We start from the raw sequence: 19,652 nt of genomic DNA, 5'->3' as shown, positions 1-19,652 counted from the left end.
GGGGGGGCATTAGTGAGAAAAGACTGAGAGGTTTCTGCTGCGCAGCACAAAGGGAATATGCTGGATGTGTTCTGTTTGGCCCTGAGAGCACATTTGTGTGTGTGTGTGCGGGCACGGGGGGAAATTAATACTCATGAGTCTGTGCGCCTAAACTCTACTTCCTGTCTCTGAATGACAGGACGGCCGGGGTGGAGGGCAACACAGGACATCCTCAATTAACTCGTTTCCCATTTGGAGATTAACTTCAATTCACATTAAGACAGAACCACAGAGGATCCACGGCCGTCACACAAAGTGCTGTGGCAGCAGACGCTTGGTATGCCCGTGACCTACCTTTGCCACTGGTTCATCCATCTTTGCGTGGTGGGAATGTTTTGAGATTTAATTTTTTAAAAAGAAGAAAAGGAAAAATAAAAGATTAACTGTCAAAAGAACATTCTGTTGTAACTCTAAGCCACTTGAAATTAAAACTGAAATGAACAAATACTGCAGGTTTTTCCACATTGGAAAGCACGTGTTGATTTTTGTAACACCCACCTTCTCCTTGTCAGTCTATTGCAAAACAACAAAGAAAGGGAACACAAATTAAAGAAAAATAACAAAAAGTTCAGAAATAACTTTTTTTTTCAGGGAAAATGAGTGACCGGTTTTGAGGAAGGAAAACGCCACGGAAAGAGCGGGAAAAAAGGTGGAAATCACCACGTATGACGTGTTAAAATAAACCATGACAACCACAGGGACGTCTTGTGTCAGTAGGACTGAGTGTCACTGAGATGCTGCTGTGAGTGGGAACAACAGGGCACAGGGACTCCTGAGGATGACTGCAACAAACCTCAACCTCTGTTTTCTCCACATCTTCCCCTACATCTTCCTCCTCCTCCTCCTCCTCACTCTCCTCAAACTAGGCGTGGCAGCGAAAAGACAACACAACATAATTTAGTCTCGCTGCCGCAAAAAAACACAACTATATTCAACAAAGTTGGCTCTTTCGAGGTGACTTCAATGCCTCTCTTTCCAGAAACAAAATATTACATAAGTGATGCAATATTTCATTCGGAGAGACGGACATTTGAGTACATGCAAACATGCTTCATGAAACATGTTTGCATGTACGGTGAACTTGCCTGCCATGCTAGCATTCTATCGTTGTGCTAGAAAAGAGAGGAAAAAAAAAAACAGGATTGTGACTTTACTCTGCCAAAAAAAATACATTTAAGTTTAAGAGGCCCTGCAAGGTTAAAACGCAGGAACTACATATTTGGTGCGACTTGAGTTAAAAGCTACCGTTGTACTCTCTGCCACAGAGAGACACTCAAACTAGCTACAACCATAGGCTCCCAGGGCATGCGTGTCTCTAGATATAAACTAACTTTGGAAGAGATTAATAAGGGCTATCTTCACGGTTCGAATGGTAAGAATCCTTTCAGCCACTGCGGGGATATCAATGTCAGAAGCCAAGAAAACGACCTTTTCCCGCACATTTGAGGGCGTACGGAGGAGTATAACATCAGTAAGCTATAAGCCAAGCGGGTGATTTCAACACACTGACTCAGGGAACATTTGACCTAGTGAGAAAACATCATTCGACGACAACATGACACCATTGAAACGTCCCCCTGGTGTGTCACACAGGACCCTGGGAGCGTAGATACTCTGCGCTGCCTCAGCTAGCCTTAGCTCCAGCTGAAAACAAACTTGTAGATTGATTTTTTTCTATAGGCGTCATCCAAAAAAGAAAATGACCATCAGTTTGATGGACTACTGACGTCGTGGTAATTCAGTTTGTTCCCACATTACTAAATTCGAGAGAAACTGAGTCAAAGGAAGGAGGAAAGGAAAAAAACTATTCTGATAAATGATCCACCCAGGGAGTGCAGTGTGGGATCGCTAGCTACATCAGCAGTACAGTAACTGTTCCAACTTCCGACCATTGTTCAAGTATTTTTGTATTTTGAAAGCAGCAATTTGTTCACTTTTTCCCCCAGCACCACCATGGAGCTGATATTCGTGGTGCTGAATGAAATATCTCAACAACTGTTGGATAGAGTGCCTTCAAATTTGGTACGCAAATTCCGACTTTCCATCCATCGCCACCATCAGGTCAGAGCTCTTACTGTCCAATACTTGGTTTACTCCCATCAACGTCAGCAAAGTTACGAGACTAGAACGGACTATAACAGGCTTCTGTAAAGAGGGGTTGTCTATGTAAGATTGTGGATCTACCAGTCTACTATCAGTGAAGCTAATCTGCTACCGCCCACAGTACCAACCAGAGCCTTCGCTTCCTCATCCTCAGTCACGACCTGCTGTCAAAGCCAGAGCAAGAGGAAGATAATCAATACAGCGGCGCACCACGCACCATTACACTGATTAAACATCCAAAAGATGTGCTTTAATATGAACAAATATCCGCTCTGCTCGGACCACGATGGAAACCTACCTCCTCCATCTCTCCCGCCTCCTCCTCCTCTTCTTCCTCTTCCACCACTTCATTTTGCTTTAATTGTAAAGTGAATGCATTGCTTGAAACTTTAGCTACAGTATCCAACCGCTACAATCCTACAGCTGACCAAGCACTACATACTAAAAACAATAAATCTAAATAATAAAACACTACAGCCACAATAAATAGGATAGAGCACTACATACTAAAAGAAAAATCTAAATAATAAACAATTCCAAGGGATTCATCTAGATCCGACCTAAGGAGTTCTACAGAGAACCCTTTAGAATTTTAGTGGATTCATCTAGAACCCACCCAGGGGGTTCTTCAGAAAACACTGTTAAATTCCAAGGGTTTCATCTAAAACCCAGAGCTTTCAAACAACTTCTGCTACTGCGAATCTACTTCACATGGTCTCAACTACCAGTACCGTACATACCAGTGCTTCTTCTGTTGCAATCTGATACACCAGAGACACAAATACAGCTGTTGTACCAGCAACCGCCTCTCGAAGACACACTTTTCATGCTTCAGTAAGAAATGTTGAGTTGATTAGGCAGTTTGTGTTTCTTTGTTTGAGCCATTGAGGGATTCATAATTTCATACTGTTATTGTCATCGATCCATGACACGCCCTCTGTCTTACCTGTTTGGCACCCATTGACTCAAACATCTTCTCCAGCTGGATTCTTAACTGCTGCACATTGTTCAACAGGACACATGGCTGCCAGAGGACACGGGAAGAGACAGACATAGAATACACAGAGATGTTACACACATGTAGCAGGAGCTCTGCAGTATCTGCAAGTGATTGCAATCACTGCTGTGTAAAAATATTTAGTTTTTTATAATTACGTAACTTTGGAAACACTAGTATTACTTAAAAAGAAGTTTGTTAATATAATGGTGGAGCCACTGGAGGGTTTGTCAAGTGTAAAAACTATCCTCAAAATGGAAATGTGAATTCATAATTAAACCACGGCAGTGACTTTAAAATGCCTGATCTTAGTATGTAAATCACAAATTGATGGTAACGGTGTTGACAACTTACAATCTTCTCCTTGTCGATATAAGTAGGAAAACTCTTGGTCAGTATGGCACTGTACTGCAGAAGAACTTTGGCAATAGTCTGTATAGATGAAGAGGAAGAAAAGCATTAAAACAGCATGACACAACATTTAATTTGAAACAATTTAAAATCCAATTACTTATTTATCATAAAACCATTCCCAGAGGGGACTTTAGAGTATGGCCGAAAGATTTCTCCTAACTGCTATATTACAAACATCCCCAAACGTCTTGTAGTCTCTTCTTTGACATGCAGGACAGCAAATCCCAAAGCACAAAACTGTGCTGTCCCTCAGTCCCCCAGGAGGGGAGTGTTATGTCCAACTCAACATTCCTTTTTAATGAGGAAATATCAAATTCCCTTTATAAAAAAAAAAAAAAAAAAAAGTGAATGTCCCTCCAGAGGCCAGACAATGCTGTTTTGTAATTCACCTCATATCTTCATACTGTTTCTAATATCAACCACAGTGAGAAGCTGCTTTGTGATCATTGGCAATTAATTCATTATCAATTATGGAAATTTAAGACCCACATCCACAACACGTGTCATGTAGCTCCCGAGTTACAAACAAGAGCTCTGTGCAGTTGTCAAAGTCAAATCCTGTGTGTTGTACTTGGGAGCAGCTTTTAAATTGTCACCATCCCGTGCAGTGGGTGTACCTTGGAGAAGCGGCGACTGTACTGAGCCATGACGTTAGGGTCGGGACATTCCAGTTTCTTGATGATCTCAAAGCTCTGGTTGAGCTGGGTGAAGATGTCCACCACAGAGCAGGAGAACAGAGCATGCTCAGACGTCTGCTGGAACTGAGGCAAGGGAAAGAAACACAAACAATTACATTAACAGCACTTACACTCTGAGAAGTAAAGGTCCTTACTACAACCATATAGGGTTCTTTGGCTTGTCCGCATAGGAGAACACTTTTTGGATCCTGGTAGAACCTTTTGGAAAGGTTCCACCTGGAACACTTTCAGAGGGTTCTACCTAGAACCCATCATGAAGGGTTGTACCTTGAACCATCTGTGAAAGGCTCCATCCAGGACCCTTTGTGAGATGATCTACAAAGACCTCTTCTTTGGTGAAATGGTTCCACCCAGAACCGTCTCTGGTAGGTTCTATCCCGAACCTTTCCACCTTCTAAGACTGCTAACAATACCCCACACTGAGGGGGTTCTACCGAGAACCCTTTTGTATTCTAAAGGATTTATCTCGAACCCACAGAGGGGGTTCTACCAAAAAACACTTTCAATTTCCAAGGGTTTCATCCTCGAAACCACAGATGCGTTTCTATCAAGAACCCTTGGTTGTATCTAGAACTCGCCCAGAGGGTTCCAACAAAAATTATTTTAAATTCCAAAGGTTTCATCTAGAATCCCTCCAAGGGGTTCTACCGAGAACCCTTTTATATTCCAAGGATTTGATCTACAACCCTAAAGGCCAAGTTTACTGGGGTCTGTTGGCTGGATTGTGGGCGTTTTAACATCCATGCTATCAACAGTTCTTGAACAGGTAACAACATATATAGGGGCAATTTGAATGTTCTTACTCCATCTTTTTTGTCTCTCTCGAGGGCTCCATGCATAAACTCCATGGATACATCTTCATTCTCCTCCAACCACTGTAGCACAAACTGTAAGAACCATCTGCAAGGGAAAATAAAGACAAGATGAGTTATTTCTTTTTATTGATTTATATTGTATTGGTATGATATCCTTAACTGTTACCTAGGTTATGGATCAATCAATCAATACGATAATCACAAAGACGTTTTGGGAAAATGAATGTAATTTAAATAAGTCAATAGCACTTACGATGGGTAGTCGGGAATGACGGCCTTGAAGTTTGGCAGCTCCTTGACATATTCATTGTTGAGCCACTTGACTTTGAAGTGCAGGTTCATGTAGTCGGTGCTCTTACACAGTCTTTGCTTCTCGTGCTCTGCAGATACAAAAGACACAAGAGGCTGTGATGAGGTCGTGTCACAGCATTGAGTTGCATCATGGGGAACATCGAGGGTATTTGTGCCGTAACTGTGGACTAAAAGTCAGGAGACCTCCGCATCACGATTTAGAACACGCTTTCTTTAATGTGTTTCCCACAGGCCTCCCGACGTAATGGTCGTGCAAGGCTAAATTGCACCTAATTTCAAGACGACAAGATAGGTTCACATTCTTTAGAGTATGTCTTTAATACTCCCATGCCTGTATATGCATTGAAAGAAATGTCTATACTGGCTGCAAAGCTAATACAAGGCATTGTTTTTAGAAGCGAATCTTCTCTTACTACATGAGTAAACCTGCTGTTACTGACGTAACTTGAGCTCTGCTCACATGAGCTAAAGATGCACTCGCTCAAAGTAATTGGAAAAATGTTGCATAAGCATTAACAGGGCTGTAGTAGTCGAGTCCGGTTTCGAGAAGTCTTGCACTTGTTCTGGTGTCGTGCCCTTGATGGACTTGGAATGGTCTTGGTCCCGGGCTCTGCTATCGAGAATAGGTCCAGTTGTTCCTGGCTGCTGATTTGGGATCAGTTGTACAAAATGTTGTTTAATTGTACCAACACAGCGTTTCTTTTATTTGCATTCAACAGCGGCAATCAACAAGGCAATTTTGGCCTCCACGGCTTAAAAGAAAAAAAAAAAAAAAAGAAAAAAAAAAAGAAGTAGTTCTCCATGCAAGAAATGCAAGGAGAAGAAGGCGGAGTGAGGCGGTGCCTGGACCAGAGGAGTGACCGGATATTCATCATTTATGAGTAATGAGTAGCTGTCACTCTGTTCGTCATTGTTAGTAGAGACTTGTAGGAACTGACCAAAGAAAGTTTGTGTATCATGTCTACACTTCTGTCCGTCTCTCTCTCAATGCTGCCGTGCACCATAAGGAATAATGGACTAATGCATATCATAATAAACAGACACAAAAACAAAGCAAATCCTCTTTCCCACCAAGAACAGTCTACTTTAACACTAAGTTTCAACTTCATCAATTGATAGTCATTTGTTTTAGGATGTGGTGCAGCATCCCTACTTCCTGCGTCCATCCTATTTGCATAATGATAATAGTAATAATAGTAATCTCGGTGAATAAATAGAAAATTAAAATTGAATGAAAATGCCCGTATGTGGGGACATTGGAGGTGGTCCTGGAGTAGAAACGTCTTTTGATTAGTTTGATGTAAGAAGACTGATAAATATTGTTTATAGATAGATTATTATCCTTGCTCTGGACTCGGTCTTGGTCTTAACTGCCTTTGGACTTGGTCTTGATTCGGACTGGACCTGGTCTTGGACTGCAGCCCTGCAGCAATAGTAACGATCAGCTCAATTCAAACCAGGCACTTGAGTATCTTTTTAGTGACCCACTAAAAACTACTTCTGCTCTTAAATTTTAAGTATTCCTTGGTAGTACTTCTTCAGCAAAATCTCTCAGGACTCATTCCGTCTCTTTTTATATTCATGCGGATTGGAAATGAAAGGGCTGCGGTATGTGAAAGAGATATTTCACAGCGAGGTCTTCTTCTCATTTCCAGCTTTATCAGAGCTTCTCTTCGACTTGTTCTTTCCCTCCAACCCCCTAATGTTTTCCCGATAAAAAAAATGGCTGAATCAGTAGTAGAGCGGGTCGTCCTTCAATCAGAGGATCGGCAACTCCCCCGACTTCGCGAGTCCATGTCGACGTGTCCTTGGGCAAGACACTTAACCCCAAATTGCTCCCGAAGGCTGTGCCACCAGTGTATGAATAGGTGTGACATGTGAATGACATGTAGTGTTAAAGGACTTTTGAAATAAAGAAAGATTTGGGTCGATACAACACAACAAGTGGTCATGAGTGGGCTGATGGATATCTGACTTACCTTCCATAGCATACTTCATGTCTTGAGCAAACAATGTCCACATGACCTCCGCTGACACCTTCCCTACGTTCAGCTCTTGGGGGAACCTGAAAATTTGACAATGATTAAGTGTTGTGAACATTTGGAACTGAGCCTTAAAAGAAATCTGAAAGAACAGAATAACAGGAAAACTCAAGATGTATTCAGACTTTTCAGTGTATTTCCTGCTATTTCAAATAAAAGCAGTAAAAGATAAGAGGGTGTGTGAGCCCATTGCTTACTGGTTGAGCACAGGCGTGTAGGAGTTCCTGTCCTCTTCGATGATGGAGACGATGAGCATGATGAGTTTGGGCCAGAAGTCCAAGTTCTTGATGCTCGGACCCTGCTCCTCCAAAGGGAGGTCCTCCTTGTTCTGTGTGATAACGCAACACGGGTCAGAGAGAGATCTAGCCTCGTGGCGCTTTTACTTAGCGACGCACAGCCGGGCGGCTGGTCCGCGACTTACCGCGTCGACGGGTTGGTACTGTCTGCTGTACAGCTCGTGGCAGTTGTTGAAGATGTAGTCGTACGTAGAGTTGAGGCAGGCCTTGACGCAGTCCCTCACCACCTGGCTGGCTCTCGGCGGAGACTGCAGCTCCTGGACCTGACCACCAGACGGGAGATAGCAACACGGGTGGTGAATGACTGCAAAAATTATTATTGACACTCACCTGACAACAGGGTAAATCTGCAAAGAAGAAGTTACAGAAAGTAAATGGAATACTATGCATCTAAATGAGCTATGGCAAAGTGTTCCTTTTAAAAATCATTTGATAAACATTTGCTGAGATCCTACAGTAGAAAAAGAAAAAAATGAAGATACATAACGCTAACGCTGTTAGCTACCTTCATCCTGAAGAAGGTGATGCTGGTTAGAAGGTCCACGGTGGATTTCAAATCCTGCAGGCGATCCTTGTTGCTGGCAGGAAAGTGGTTCTACAGAGGACACACATTCACTTAAATACAATTCAATAGAAATATTACAGGTGTGCAGCAGGCCATCTCCACTGCTGTTTATTAACTGTAAATAGGATTACTGTCACAGTTTGTATATGCAGACGGACATTAAGTGATATGAAATTATGACAAATTCAAAATGTGAGTCACAAAATATCGAATAAAACATTAGATTTTTCCCATGTAAGCGTTTGCTTAACTTTACACAAGCAGACACAATAACCTACCGTAGTAGAATAGTATAATAAATTCTGTGGTGAAATGGGGTAATTTATCCCCAAAATACATGAAAACGAGAGACCGCAGAGGTACTTTGCATATCGAGTAATAAATACAACATTTTCGACGTGGATAACGATATATTTCAACGTTGGAGCAACAATATGACTTTTGAAAAACAACACCAGTCATTAATGGCGGTGATATTTATTGAATACAATCCCAATCTTACCCTGTAGGTTGAGAGGTCGATGCGCAGGGAGTTGTGTAGCTGGTCTAAAAGCTTGACAAAGCGTTCTTTCTGTGTGGTGAAAAAAAGAAAAAAAGAAAATAGTGAGAACAGGAAGTGGAAGGAAAAAGACAGAGAGACAGAAACACAGGGACAAGACATACTTATTGCCTGTGTGTGTGTGATGCTACAATAACACAAACCCCAAAATTGGAAGCAGCAAAGCGGTCTGAGGCGGACACATTGGTGGAGGCGGTCGTGTGGGCGTAGAAGGCGTTGATGTTGGCCAGCAGGGTGCTCATCACGGCGGGAACCCCGGGACACATGTACTTAGACGACAGACAGGCAAAGTGCCTGGAGAGACAGGGGAGCACAGGGACAGCTTGATAAAGACCAGGGCGACAGGCCGTCCTTTTCCTCCCGTCACTCTTCAAAAACACATTTCGACGTCATTTTTTGTCAAAGCATATGTGGGAGAGACGCCGCGAGGAGCTGCGCCCCCTTTGTTCGGTCGAACCCTGTGTCCCCTCGGGGGTCTTGTTAGGAGCGCTCGTTTCATCTGCCCGTCAGTTTAGCTGGCTGAAGGGCGTGGCCCCATTGGAGTGTGATTTCTGTGAATAATGGCCCCCGGCTAAGAGGCATCTCATCATGAGATGTCGGAGCGTGACATCTCATGGAGAGAAATCCATCCTCAGCACATTTGTAATTGATTTTCTTTCACTTGGAGGCTGACGGGAAAGGGGGGGGGGGGGGGTGTTGGGGACAAACACAGACAGCTAGAAAGACTCTCCGACTCACGTCATGGCCTGGTAGATCGACTCGATCCCGTAGCGCATGGCGAACTCATCCACTATTTCCTGGGCCACGTCGTCGTAGTACACCTTCCAGGCATCGTCCCCGCGGGCCTCCGGGATTCTCACCGCGCCTTGGCCGAGCATGTCGGTCGAGTGGTGGAACAGGTTCTGCGACGGACAAAGACACTGGGTCATTTGAATGCCCTTTGTAGATCTGAACAAAATACGATATAGAATGTGAAGGTTTATGCTCAGGGGTTCTTAAACAGGATATGTGAGGTGTGTGAGGTAGTAAAACCTATGCAAAATTCTACATGGAAAGTTGTTGTTTTTTCCGGGGGTAAAAGTGGGATTATGTAACTGTTCCAAGCGTATTTTTGTGATTTTAATCCCGTTTTAAATCACTGATCCAGATCCTGATTACATGTAATTCTAGCCGTCCACATCACAGATGGCTGTTGCTTTACTGACACAGGGGCCGACAACTTCTGGCTCGATTGATATCCTGTGTGTTTAGGTCATTGCCACGACCCTGCAGCGATGTGAGAGTCAAATACCTCGTGCAAGCAGGTGTACTGCACGTGATACGGAGCCACTTTCTCCTCGCCCTTGATCTCCACGTTGATCTGGAGGCGAATGGCCCCCGACACGGCCGACTTGTCCGTCCTCTTCTCTGTAATTCAAACACAAAGACGCATCATGCAGATGCAACGACTCATAACTCCCAGGACCAATCTGTGACACGGGAGGCCCGCGGGAGCCTGCCTTGTTAACATAACGCTAATTACAGACTATTACCGTGGCAGCTCTATTACAGCAGGGGGAGGGGTTTGACGGCAGCGCAGAGCCGGCGACGCTAATAGAAGTCTTCTGGCTGATAGTGAGGGAGACAATGGCAGAGGGGCTGTGTGGATGTGCTCCTGATCGCAGAAAGACACTTCACCCCTGCTATTTGCTCTGACAGGCGCATCATTGAGGCTAATTTGTACGTGTCGTGGGGGGGGGGGGGGGACTGGAGTGCTGCTTCTTGATAATCACACATCGGTAGAAGGGGGGAGATTGTACGGAAGAAGATAGAAATGGCAAAGCGCACATTACGCGACTGATCATCATTCCTTTTGCTAACGGCTCCTAACATTAGGAATGTTTTGTTGATGTGATCATCAGAGGGATATTAAAATCTAAGTAAAATTTAAAATCTAAGTGCTAATAAAAGAGCACTTCATGTCTCCCCAGTTGACAAGAAACAACAGCAGATTTATTCGGCAGATTCATATTCAGTGCTGTCCCAGTGGAAGATTTATCAGTGCCATTTCCAGCACTTTTAATCAAGTGGAAACAAGACAGTGAACGCCTCACTCTCACATACAACATGGGCGGGAGGATGGAGTGCTTTTAACGGATAGCGATCAATCAAAGCAACATGACATAATGTAAGAGGGGGGGGTTTTCACGAAACAAGGTTGTTTTTTTTTTTTGCAAGTGCAAAGGAAGTGCAGGTATTTTCATGCAGGTCTATTTGGGCCTTGGGGCCACTCAATGCCTGTGTAAAAAAAAAAAAGAAAAAAAAAAAGCTACCTGCAGGCAAAGGAGACGTGGCTAATGAGGTTGAAACAAACATCTGACTGGACTTTCTGGAAACATACGCATGTGAAAAGAATGCACACTTCTTCAGAAGTAGATTAAGCCTTCGTTAAGAGGAAGTGGAACTGATCGAAGCAGACATGGTAAATGAGGAAGAACAGGAAGCCAGGGGTGAAAGCAGGCCGGTACGGTGACGATCTGGTTTTCCATACCACTACAAGACTCAGTAGCTGGAAGAGGGGACGGCAGCTGTCTACCAAAACCAACAGAAAGCCAACCCCTTCAATCTCAGTTACAATAAAAAAAAAAATCTGCTAACATTTGTTACCTCCATCAAGGAGGTTTTGTTTTTGGATCGGTTTATTGGTTTGTCTTTTACGCGCATTATGTTCCACTTTCATTAACGTTGCAAGATCTATCCTGCATTCATTGTGGTGTCGGAATAATCGTAAAAAAAAAAATGTACGCGAGCGCCTTCTCAAGTCGCAACAACTCAGAAGCAGCTAACGTGTTGTTGAAGCAATAAAATACAACACGTCGTGCTTGTAGCGTCCATGTTGTTACAACATTACAACTTAAAGCTCAGGAACAAAACTGAAGATGGAAGAACGACTTTCCAAATTTGGTCTCTACGGTCTCCGTGTGACCTTCTAGTTTTCTTCTAAATTGTTCCAGTGTCGGTGTGTTTTGTGCCCACCACAGACCTGCAGGCCTTTCCACAACCATTTAGTTGGCCTACTGCTGGCAAACAGCGAGTCGTTTCTTGCAAAAATCTCCAAAGTAAAATATCAGACAATATAAGTTGCGATGTGTCATGTTCAGTTTTCTTCCAACAGAAGCAGGTAAAACAAAGCTAGACTTCTGTAAATCTGCTGGCATAATGGTGCGAGTGTGCACCGTTACTTCCTAAACACACACACAGTGTAAACTGTTGTAGATGGATTTAGTTGTAATTTCAAACAAAACTAATTGTTATGATTTTGAAAGTTTTGAACAATATGAAGCGATGAAGGTTGGGATTGTAGTACCGGCAAAAACGTTATTCTACTTCCACTGCTCTGAGTGAGTTTCTAGGTTTGTGATTGAGTGATCGCCTAGTTCTATCAAGTGTTAAGTTGTACCAACAGTATACGTCCTACTGTGAGTCCATGACTAGACAGCGTACTGACCCAAGTTGTACCAGACGTCCATTTCTCCGCTCAGCGTTCGCACTTCGATAATGCTCTGGCCCAGGAAATCATCCGACTCCCTCTTCAGACGCTGCTTCACCCTCGACTTGATGTCATCGTCCTCGTCCCACACACGCACTTTAATTCGGTCCGAGGAATTGTGGCACTCGCTAGCGGAAAACATTAACACATATATAAACTAAAGAATAGGGTACAATTTCTTAGAAAACAATAGAGTTGCTCTAGTGTTTATGAAGAGCAAGCATCAACTTTTTTAGAGTTCAAACTTCAGACTTTGACCTGTTATATAGCACTCGCACCATTAGAAAGTCACTTGCACAGGAAAGGGTTGTACAATGTGTGTAAAAATGTGACTTACAAGTGGAACTTCTCCTCCCAGACAGGATTGAGGTTGCCATAAATGGTCTTGGTTCTCTTCTTGGTCTTGCCCACCTGAACGGTGACGTATGGATCGCTGGATCCTGTCTTGTCCTTTGCCTGAAGTCCTTGGGCGCAAACAACTAGCGCGACGACAGAGGAACAAAGACATGAGGAACAACCGTTGGTGTTAACAAGAAGCACATGTGACTGCTGCTGAGATTCCAGCTGAGGATTTCACTTTCAAAGTTCTGGTGGATTTCATCGAATCTCACCTGTGATGGTGATCTTGGCTGACCACTTTGAAGTGCCGTCTAGAACGCTCTGCTTGATGGTCTTCATCTGCTGTGCGTGGATGGCTTTGCTGATGATGAACACCTCCCTAATGAGTTCAAAGATCTCTGGCTTGTTCCTTTCCCTGATCTTCATCCTGTCCTTCATGGCCATGATGATATTCTGAGTTCGGTCTTCAGCTCCATGCTTAGAGCTCTTCTCCGCAGCACCTATGCATTTAGCAAAAAACATATACAGATTAAAATCCATTCAAAACTACTACTTGTAATCGCGCATGTGACGTTTAATTGTTTTCTGGGCAGTACTCACGCTGTAGGCAGTCAGCGTTCAGCAGCTCTTGGCACTTCTCGTGGCACTTGACCCCGCACTCGGAGCAACGCATGCCTTGGCGGGCTATTCCCCACAGCAGCCCCTCGCACTCGTAGCAGTATGTGGGCGTCGTGGCGGTCCACACCTCAAAGTTATGTGGCGTAGTGCAGGATATGGGGTAGATGAGAGCCTGCAGGGTCTTCTTGTAGACATGGTTTTTCTACAGAAGGGGAGCACTTTCTTTCAGGGAGTTTTCACATCTAACTAAAAACTCTGGTCCGGTTGCCCCTGCTAAGTACGGTTCGTTTGAAAAGGCTTCCAAGCGGACTCTGGTGCGGTTCTTTTGTGGTGTGAAAGCAAACTGATCAACCACAGGATTTCATCGTAGAGTATTGACTTCAAAAGCTAAACAACTAGTAAATCCATTTGCTGATCAGGAATCCTGTTCAGGAACCATCCTTATTGATCTGTATTTAAGACTATAACCTATTCATGCAAATCAACACATGCACGTCAGTTTAAGTATTTTCCGTGATTAAAACTGCTGTGCTTGTATCCGAATCTGTGTATTTAGCCAGTTCATTAACTCTATTGAACAACTGAATTGAGCATGTGACAGCTATCCCATAGTAATATGCATTGTGCCACCAGAATTAAAATGCAACAATGTATCATTTTCACCTTTGGTGTGGACCAAATGAACCCAACTACAGCTGTGATAGCACCCTTAACCGCATGGAATTAGAAGAACATAAGAGGCCTGAATCATACTATTTTTTCTTGGGTTGAACTAAAAGTGTAATGCGTTATTATACTCACCAGCTCCTCATCCTTGATTGAGGACCGTGCGGCCATGGCAGATGCGATCCCCGCCTTCCTGGCTTGGACGAGAGACTGAACAACACGTGACACGGGAAATTCCAGCCAAGTTAGTATTTATCAAATGCATACACAACCCACAACCAAGCACAGCTCAAAATATGACAACAATGAAGGTCAGTACGGTTAAAAAGGTGGTTAGGGTAGTTGTAAGGGTGGTGAGTAGGGTTATTATTTTGTCCCACTGATGGAATTCTTACCAGATGATCAGAAGACCCATGTGAGTAGTAGTAGTAGTACTAGTAGTAGTTAGTTTTAAGAGACTAGTGAAGAGGAGATTGCTAAAATGTTTGCTCATATCAAACAACACCAAGACCATCAACCACACATTTTCATGTTAAGTGTTAATACAAACCAAAAGGTGGGGGAATGATTTGTTGATGACATTTTGCAATGATAATATCAAGTAGGAAGAAAAAGCTACCCGTGACCAAGATGCATGCAAATGCTTTCATTTGTATTAAACAAGAGGTTTGCGATCAAAGAGATCAACATGCTGTAGAAATACGTGTTCGAGGCAAGTACTGGTTTATTTGTCCTACTTGATATTTTGAGCTTCAGGAGAAAAGGGAGTGGCAACTGGGTTCTATTAACTTACCATAGCCTGACCAAGGAGAGTGAATGCATTCAAGAGAGTTGTGGGGAATAGTTTTGGGTTCAAGAGAGGAGGGAGAGAGAAATTAGCAGGCTGATTTCATATTTGTCTTCAAAATGAGAACTGCGACTTCTGTGGTGGTCGCACAAATAGAAAGATGTGTACTCAACAAACAAAGAACAAAAACAAACAAGATGACATATGACATGCGGTATTAATAACGAATGACAAGTTAGTACTGACCACGTCGCTGACGAAGGGGATGGGCTTCTTTTTATGCAGGTCTGGCATGCTGTCAATCCCATACAGACCAGATCCGCCACTATGCACCGACAATGAAAGTGAATAAAAAGTTCCCACATACAATAGCACAGCAGGACATTTCCACTGTCATCACAATGGTCAAATGATTATAGTCACTATAGTATCAAAAGGTTAATTTTGTGCTACTTATTACTAACGGAATTTCCCCAAAAATAATACTTATGATAATCATTAAGCAAACCAAATGATATATAGTATTGTATACATGACTTACCCTGGTTTGACCCAGGCTTGTCTGGCATTGGGTTCTTCATCTCGGACCTACAAGAATTCAAATGTGAGAATTTAGGCTGACGTCCGAAAAAGGCGTTTGCATTATATTGCACAGTAGAGCATGAGAAGAGGGAAGTTGGAATAATGGAAAGTTGTATTTGGCTGAGTTTGACCTTCTTGGTGTTACAGAACATGCAAAGTCAAAAAAAAAAAAAAGTGATGATGCCTTTCAAATACAAGATCAAACAAACGTGGCTGAACTCTTTAATTGTAAAAGATGTTATGTAAAATACGATGGTGGACCAACATTATGTAGACAAAACACAACAGGATTAGTTCAATTTTACAGGGTTAGGGTTAAGTAACCCTTAGTCACATCGGTTTGCCCATGGACTGCTTTAACAGACACCCCAGATAGAAGCAGATAAATCACTAAGGATTTCGTAAAACCACCAACATTACGACTGGGGGGGGCTACATATGTACATAAGTTAATTTACTTTTCCCTCAAAGGAAAAGTCTTTCATCTGTGTCTGTATATCTGTGGAGATCCCGTTGGGGTTAACTCTCAAAGACAGAGTTTCTGATAAACTTCTGGGGAAGCAGCTGCGCTAACGCTAGCACCAGAAACAGAACTGGGGATTTGTAAACAGAAACACTAAAGTGATGGGACAAATATCCTTTCCAGAATCAACCCTAAGTTAACTTGTATCATTTGCATGTTGTGCATTATGCTTTGGAGTGCACACAAGCACTCCCTTTGACAAAGACAAGCAATGGAAAAAAATTAAATAAACAATTATCCCAAAACGACCAAAATCAACAGCCAAACAACAATAACTTAAACAGCTAATGTTATATGAGTAACCTGATTATCTTCTCCCCCACATTCTGCAAAAAAAAAATCCACAGTAGGATTAGAAAGTACGAATGTTTATAACAGATACATTTATAAGGATACAAACATTTAATAACAACACTATATACGCAAATTTCATCGATCATTACATGCTTTAAGATGTATGTTTTTGCTGTTATTACTGGGCTTGCCAGTGAAGTATAGAATATACCTGGGTTAAACTCGTCTTGCGATTGCGATCCCTGAGACCCTTGAGAGCCATGGGACCCCTGAGAGCCATGGGACCCCTGAGAGCCCTGAGCAGATTTGGATAGTCTATGACGGGTTTGCCGCTTTTCCCTCAGAATGCGCTGGAAATTAGCTATACGCTCTTTATGACTAGCATCCGTAGACTTTCCTTGATTTTCCTCGTCAATAACGTGGTTTTCAATAATTGGACTTAACCGCACCTCATCTGTACTGAGCCCTGAGCCCAGCGGACTCTCGTCCTGCCTTGCTGGACAACTGTCTGGTGTTAAGTCAATGGTGGACAGTTCCCCATATGTTGGATATTCTCCTTCGTCCTGGGAAATCTCTACAGAGTGAGATTCAGTCAGGGTGCAGGGAGAGTGGATTGCTTCATGGGGGGATGCTTGAAGGGAGCATGACTTGTCCTCATGTGTCTCCCCACAATCCACGGCGACCGAAGCCTCACTCTGCTCCTTTGGAGAGCCAAATTGAGTGGGATTCTCTGTCAGACTGACATCTCCTTCTGTATTATCTGAAACGCCCTGCTCCTCCTTGTGCTCACTGGGTTCCCTGACTGGGGATGGAGGTGCTTCTGATCCACCATCATCTTTAACACTTTCAGGGTTGGATCCTTCCAACTTTTTCAAAGCACCTTTCAAAGCTGACCTGAAAGTGAGTACAGCCTTGCTAAAAGTTGTTACGTCAAAACCTACGTTGGGGGTCCTGGCTGCACTATTAGGATCTATTTCAGAAGACTCTTGTGACAAAGATTCTTCTGCTTCATCCCTGGAGATGCTGTGATCGGTCCACTCCCTGTCCAAACTGTCAGCAGACCCCAGATCAAGAGTGTCACCGGACGATGGACAGTCATTGCACAGTGAATGTGGCTCCAGGTAACCATCATCACAGTCCGTCAACAGCACAGTGGAGCAACTCAGACTCCTGGAGGGCTCATTATCCAGTTCATTTGCACAGGCATCCATGGTGTGGTAACCAGAACTACGGGAGTATGGGCAGTTTGCAGAACAGTCACACTCCAGGTTTTCTTCTTCAGTTGGTAGTCTGGGGGGCCTCCAGTCAAGCATACTGGAAGAACTCGAAGGAGAGTTGTAATGGTGTCCAAACAGCAATGAGAGATGCTCAGAGCTGGTGTGTGAAGAATGACCCGGTGTGCTGCTTTGTGTCTCCTCTGTGGTGCACCTGTTCCAAACACCGAGACAATTCTCTAGCTCTTCTCCACTGTTCGCAGAAGAGCAGATATCCTCCTCACTCCAACCTCCTTCCCCACTAACGCTGTGCTGCATATCACTGGAAGGCCACCTGTCATATTCTGTGTCACCAGAGAGTAGGCTTGCTCCTTGACAATTGGAACTGTGGCACGATGACAAAGAGCAGTCGCTTTGGTAGTCATGGCCACAATGAAGCTCCAAGTAGCAGGGGTCAGGCTTTGTAGGGCCTAGCATGCGCATGTTTGAACTCTGCTTTGAGTTCTGTTGGTCGGTTTGCTGGTCTGATTGGAGGGTGACTCTGTCAACGTACCACTGTTTAGGTGATCTGTGAGATGGCGTATGTCCTGAATTTTTTCCACAATCGTTGCGATCCAACATTGGACTGGTGTCTCTCCCTTGAAGAGATGTGATGGCGTTCTGTCTACCCAGGCTTCCTCGCCTGATGTGTGGTGTTTTAGAAACAGGACTAGGATGAGGTGCAGCTGAAGCCCCAGAGTAGAGCTCACTGAGCACCGCATCAACACAACAAGATACTTCATCCACCGAGCCTCGCACAGATGTTAGATACTGCCTCAGGTCAGAAATTTCCTCCTGGATCTTGTTGATGCCTTTCAGCTCTTTAAGAATATGGTCCACAGTGTTACTAGAGCCTTCCTCTGCCTCCGCATTTTCCCTCTCCTTTTTCTCTTCTATGTTTCTGATCTTTTCAATAAGCCTGGGTAGAGTATCCTCCACAACCCCAATGCCATCCTGGTAAGCCGAACTGCTGTGGTCAGCTTTGGTGCAGACAGTTTCCACTGACGACAGGTCATGAAGGGAGTTGTCCTCTGGTCCCTGAAGGCACTTCTGCAGCTTTCTGCGCAGGCTTCGCCCCACTTTGGGGCTCTGTGATCTCTTCTCCTGCAGGTCTCGCCTCTTAGGCGACAGTGGGAGTAGCTCCGATTCGTAGGGTTCATCCTGTCCACTGAGGTGTCCTCTGGGGAGCATCCCTGAGAAGTGGCACTGTTTGTCAGCTGTCCCCGCACATGGACAAATCACTGCCTCAGTGACTCCTCCTCAGGGTGGTGTATAGCATAAGCCAATATTTTAAACTTCAAATGACTGAGTACCTGTACTGAAAAAAACAAACAGTTATTTGGTTGAAAAAGCAGTGGAAACTGATCTACGCTTGTTGTGTGTTGCTATTGTAATCTCATTTGGTTGGTTCTGCTAAGCCATTACTCTGCTATGTGTCTCCCATGAAATAGCAATCAAACTTAAGTGTTCAACTGCAAAATCAAGAAAATCTTTTCTGTGCTACTTATAAAGAGAAATGCATTTTCTCGGTTATCAAATTCATATTTCTCATTCCTTTTGAATTTACAAAAATCCTATTACTATGACAAACAGACCAGACAGTTGTGAAAGAAAAAACAATTCTAACATTTGACACTCTGATTACTAAGTAGCAAATAATGCTACATTGGCTAAATAATGGCTATAAATGCATTTACTGATATTTGAGGTCACATTGAAATTCTACACTACTCAGTAGGAAAGACAATGTCTATAACTGACCGCTCAGTCAGAGTAGCAACTCCATGCAGCTGCTTACATCTCTGTAATTAGGATGCTCTGGAAAGGCAGCTTGGTAATTAGATGATAGATCAATTCTTTCCTCTCAGGCCATGTCATTCGTTCACACCCATACCAGCTGCACGGCTTGACATTGTAGCTCTGAGCCATTGCCTACAGTGTAAACACTAAAAGGATTATTGAATACCCCAAAAATACAACTTAGATGTATCTGATGGCATTACATAATCATTACAGGAACATATGTAGTATAAATATGCATCAAAATTAATTTATGCATCTGAAACATACAATAGTCTTTAAGTTTAGCAATTATATGGATGTCTTACATGCTCCTTCCATTTAGTCAGAGTATATATTTGGCACAGCTCAGTGATATCAACTTTGTCCATTGAGCATCGCCATTTTGAAAATCAGATCAGAAATTTGGAGAATCTCTAAA

General features: G+C 43.4%; 1 protein-coding gene across 8 annotated transcripts in view; it reads right to left on the bottom strand.

The window, feature by feature from the left end:
- Positions 1 to 19,652, bottom strand: part of unc13bb (unc-13 homolog Bb (C. elegans)) — a 67,857-nt gene that overhangs the window by 6,974 nt on the left and 41,231 nt on the right. For 5 of the 8 annotated variants that reach the window (XM_031855486.1, XM_031855488.1, XM_031855490.1 and 2 more), the window contains 21 exons: positions 15,321 to 15,367; positions 15,026 to 15,104; positions 14,786 to 14,791; positions 14,128 to 14,202; positions 13,309 to 13,528; positions 12,981 to 13,208; positions 12,707 to 12,848; positions 12,328 to 12,497; positions 10,132 to 10,247; positions 9,579 to 9,742; positions 8,984 to 9,134; positions 8,784 to 8,852; positions 8,222 to 8,311; positions 7,842 to 7,979; positions 7,618 to 7,748; positions 7,358 to 7,443; positions 5,320 to 5,446; positions 5,055 to 5,151; positions 4,171 to 4,314; positions 3,494 to 3,571; positions 3,089 to 3,166 (listed from right to left, as the gene is read on the bottom strand). In XM_031855486.1, coding sequence (XP_031711346.1) covers positions 3,089 to 3,166; positions 3,494 to 3,571; positions 4,171 to 4,314; positions 5,055 to 5,151; positions 5,320 to 5,446; positions 7,358 to 7,443; positions 7,618 to 7,748; positions 7,842 to 7,979; positions 8,222 to 8,311; positions 8,784 to 8,852; positions 8,984 to 9,134; positions 9,579 to 9,742; positions 10,132 to 10,247; positions 12,328 to 12,497; positions 12,707 to 12,848; positions 12,981 to 13,208; positions 13,309 to 13,528; positions 14,128 to 14,202; positions 14,786 to 14,791; positions 15,026 to 15,104; positions 15,321 to 15,367 — 2,436 coding nt within the window. The remainder of the gene's footprint in view (positions 1 to 3,088; positions 3,167 to 3,493; positions 3,572 to 4,170; positions 4,315 to 5,054; positions 5,152 to 5,319; positions 5,447 to 7,357; positions 7,444 to 7,617; positions 7,749 to 7,841; positions 7,980 to 8,221; positions 8,312 to 8,783; positions 8,853 to 8,983; positions 9,135 to 9,578; positions 9,743 to 10,131; positions 10,248 to 12,327; positions 12,498 to 12,706; positions 12,849 to 12,980; positions 13,209 to 13,308; positions 13,529 to 14,127; positions 14,203 to 14,785; positions 14,792 to 15,025; positions 15,105 to 15,320; positions 15,368 to 19,652) is intronic. The other 3 variants (XM_031855487.1, XM_031855493.1, XM_031855494.1) reach the window with 1 other exon arrangement.

Source organism: Anarrhichthys ocellatus, unplaced genomic scaffold (assembly GCF_004355925.1).
Source record: "Anarrhichthys ocellatus isolate YVR2014 unplaced genomic scaffold, GSC_Weel_1.0 scaffold16, whole genome shotgun sequence".
Classification (NCBI taxonomy): domain Eukaryota; kingdom Metazoa; phylum Chordata; class Actinopteri; order Perciformes; family Anarhichadidae; genus Anarrhichthys; species Anarrhichthys ocellatus.
Note: the sequence above shows the minus strand (reverse complement) of the source record. Positions and strands in the feature narration are given on the sequence as shown.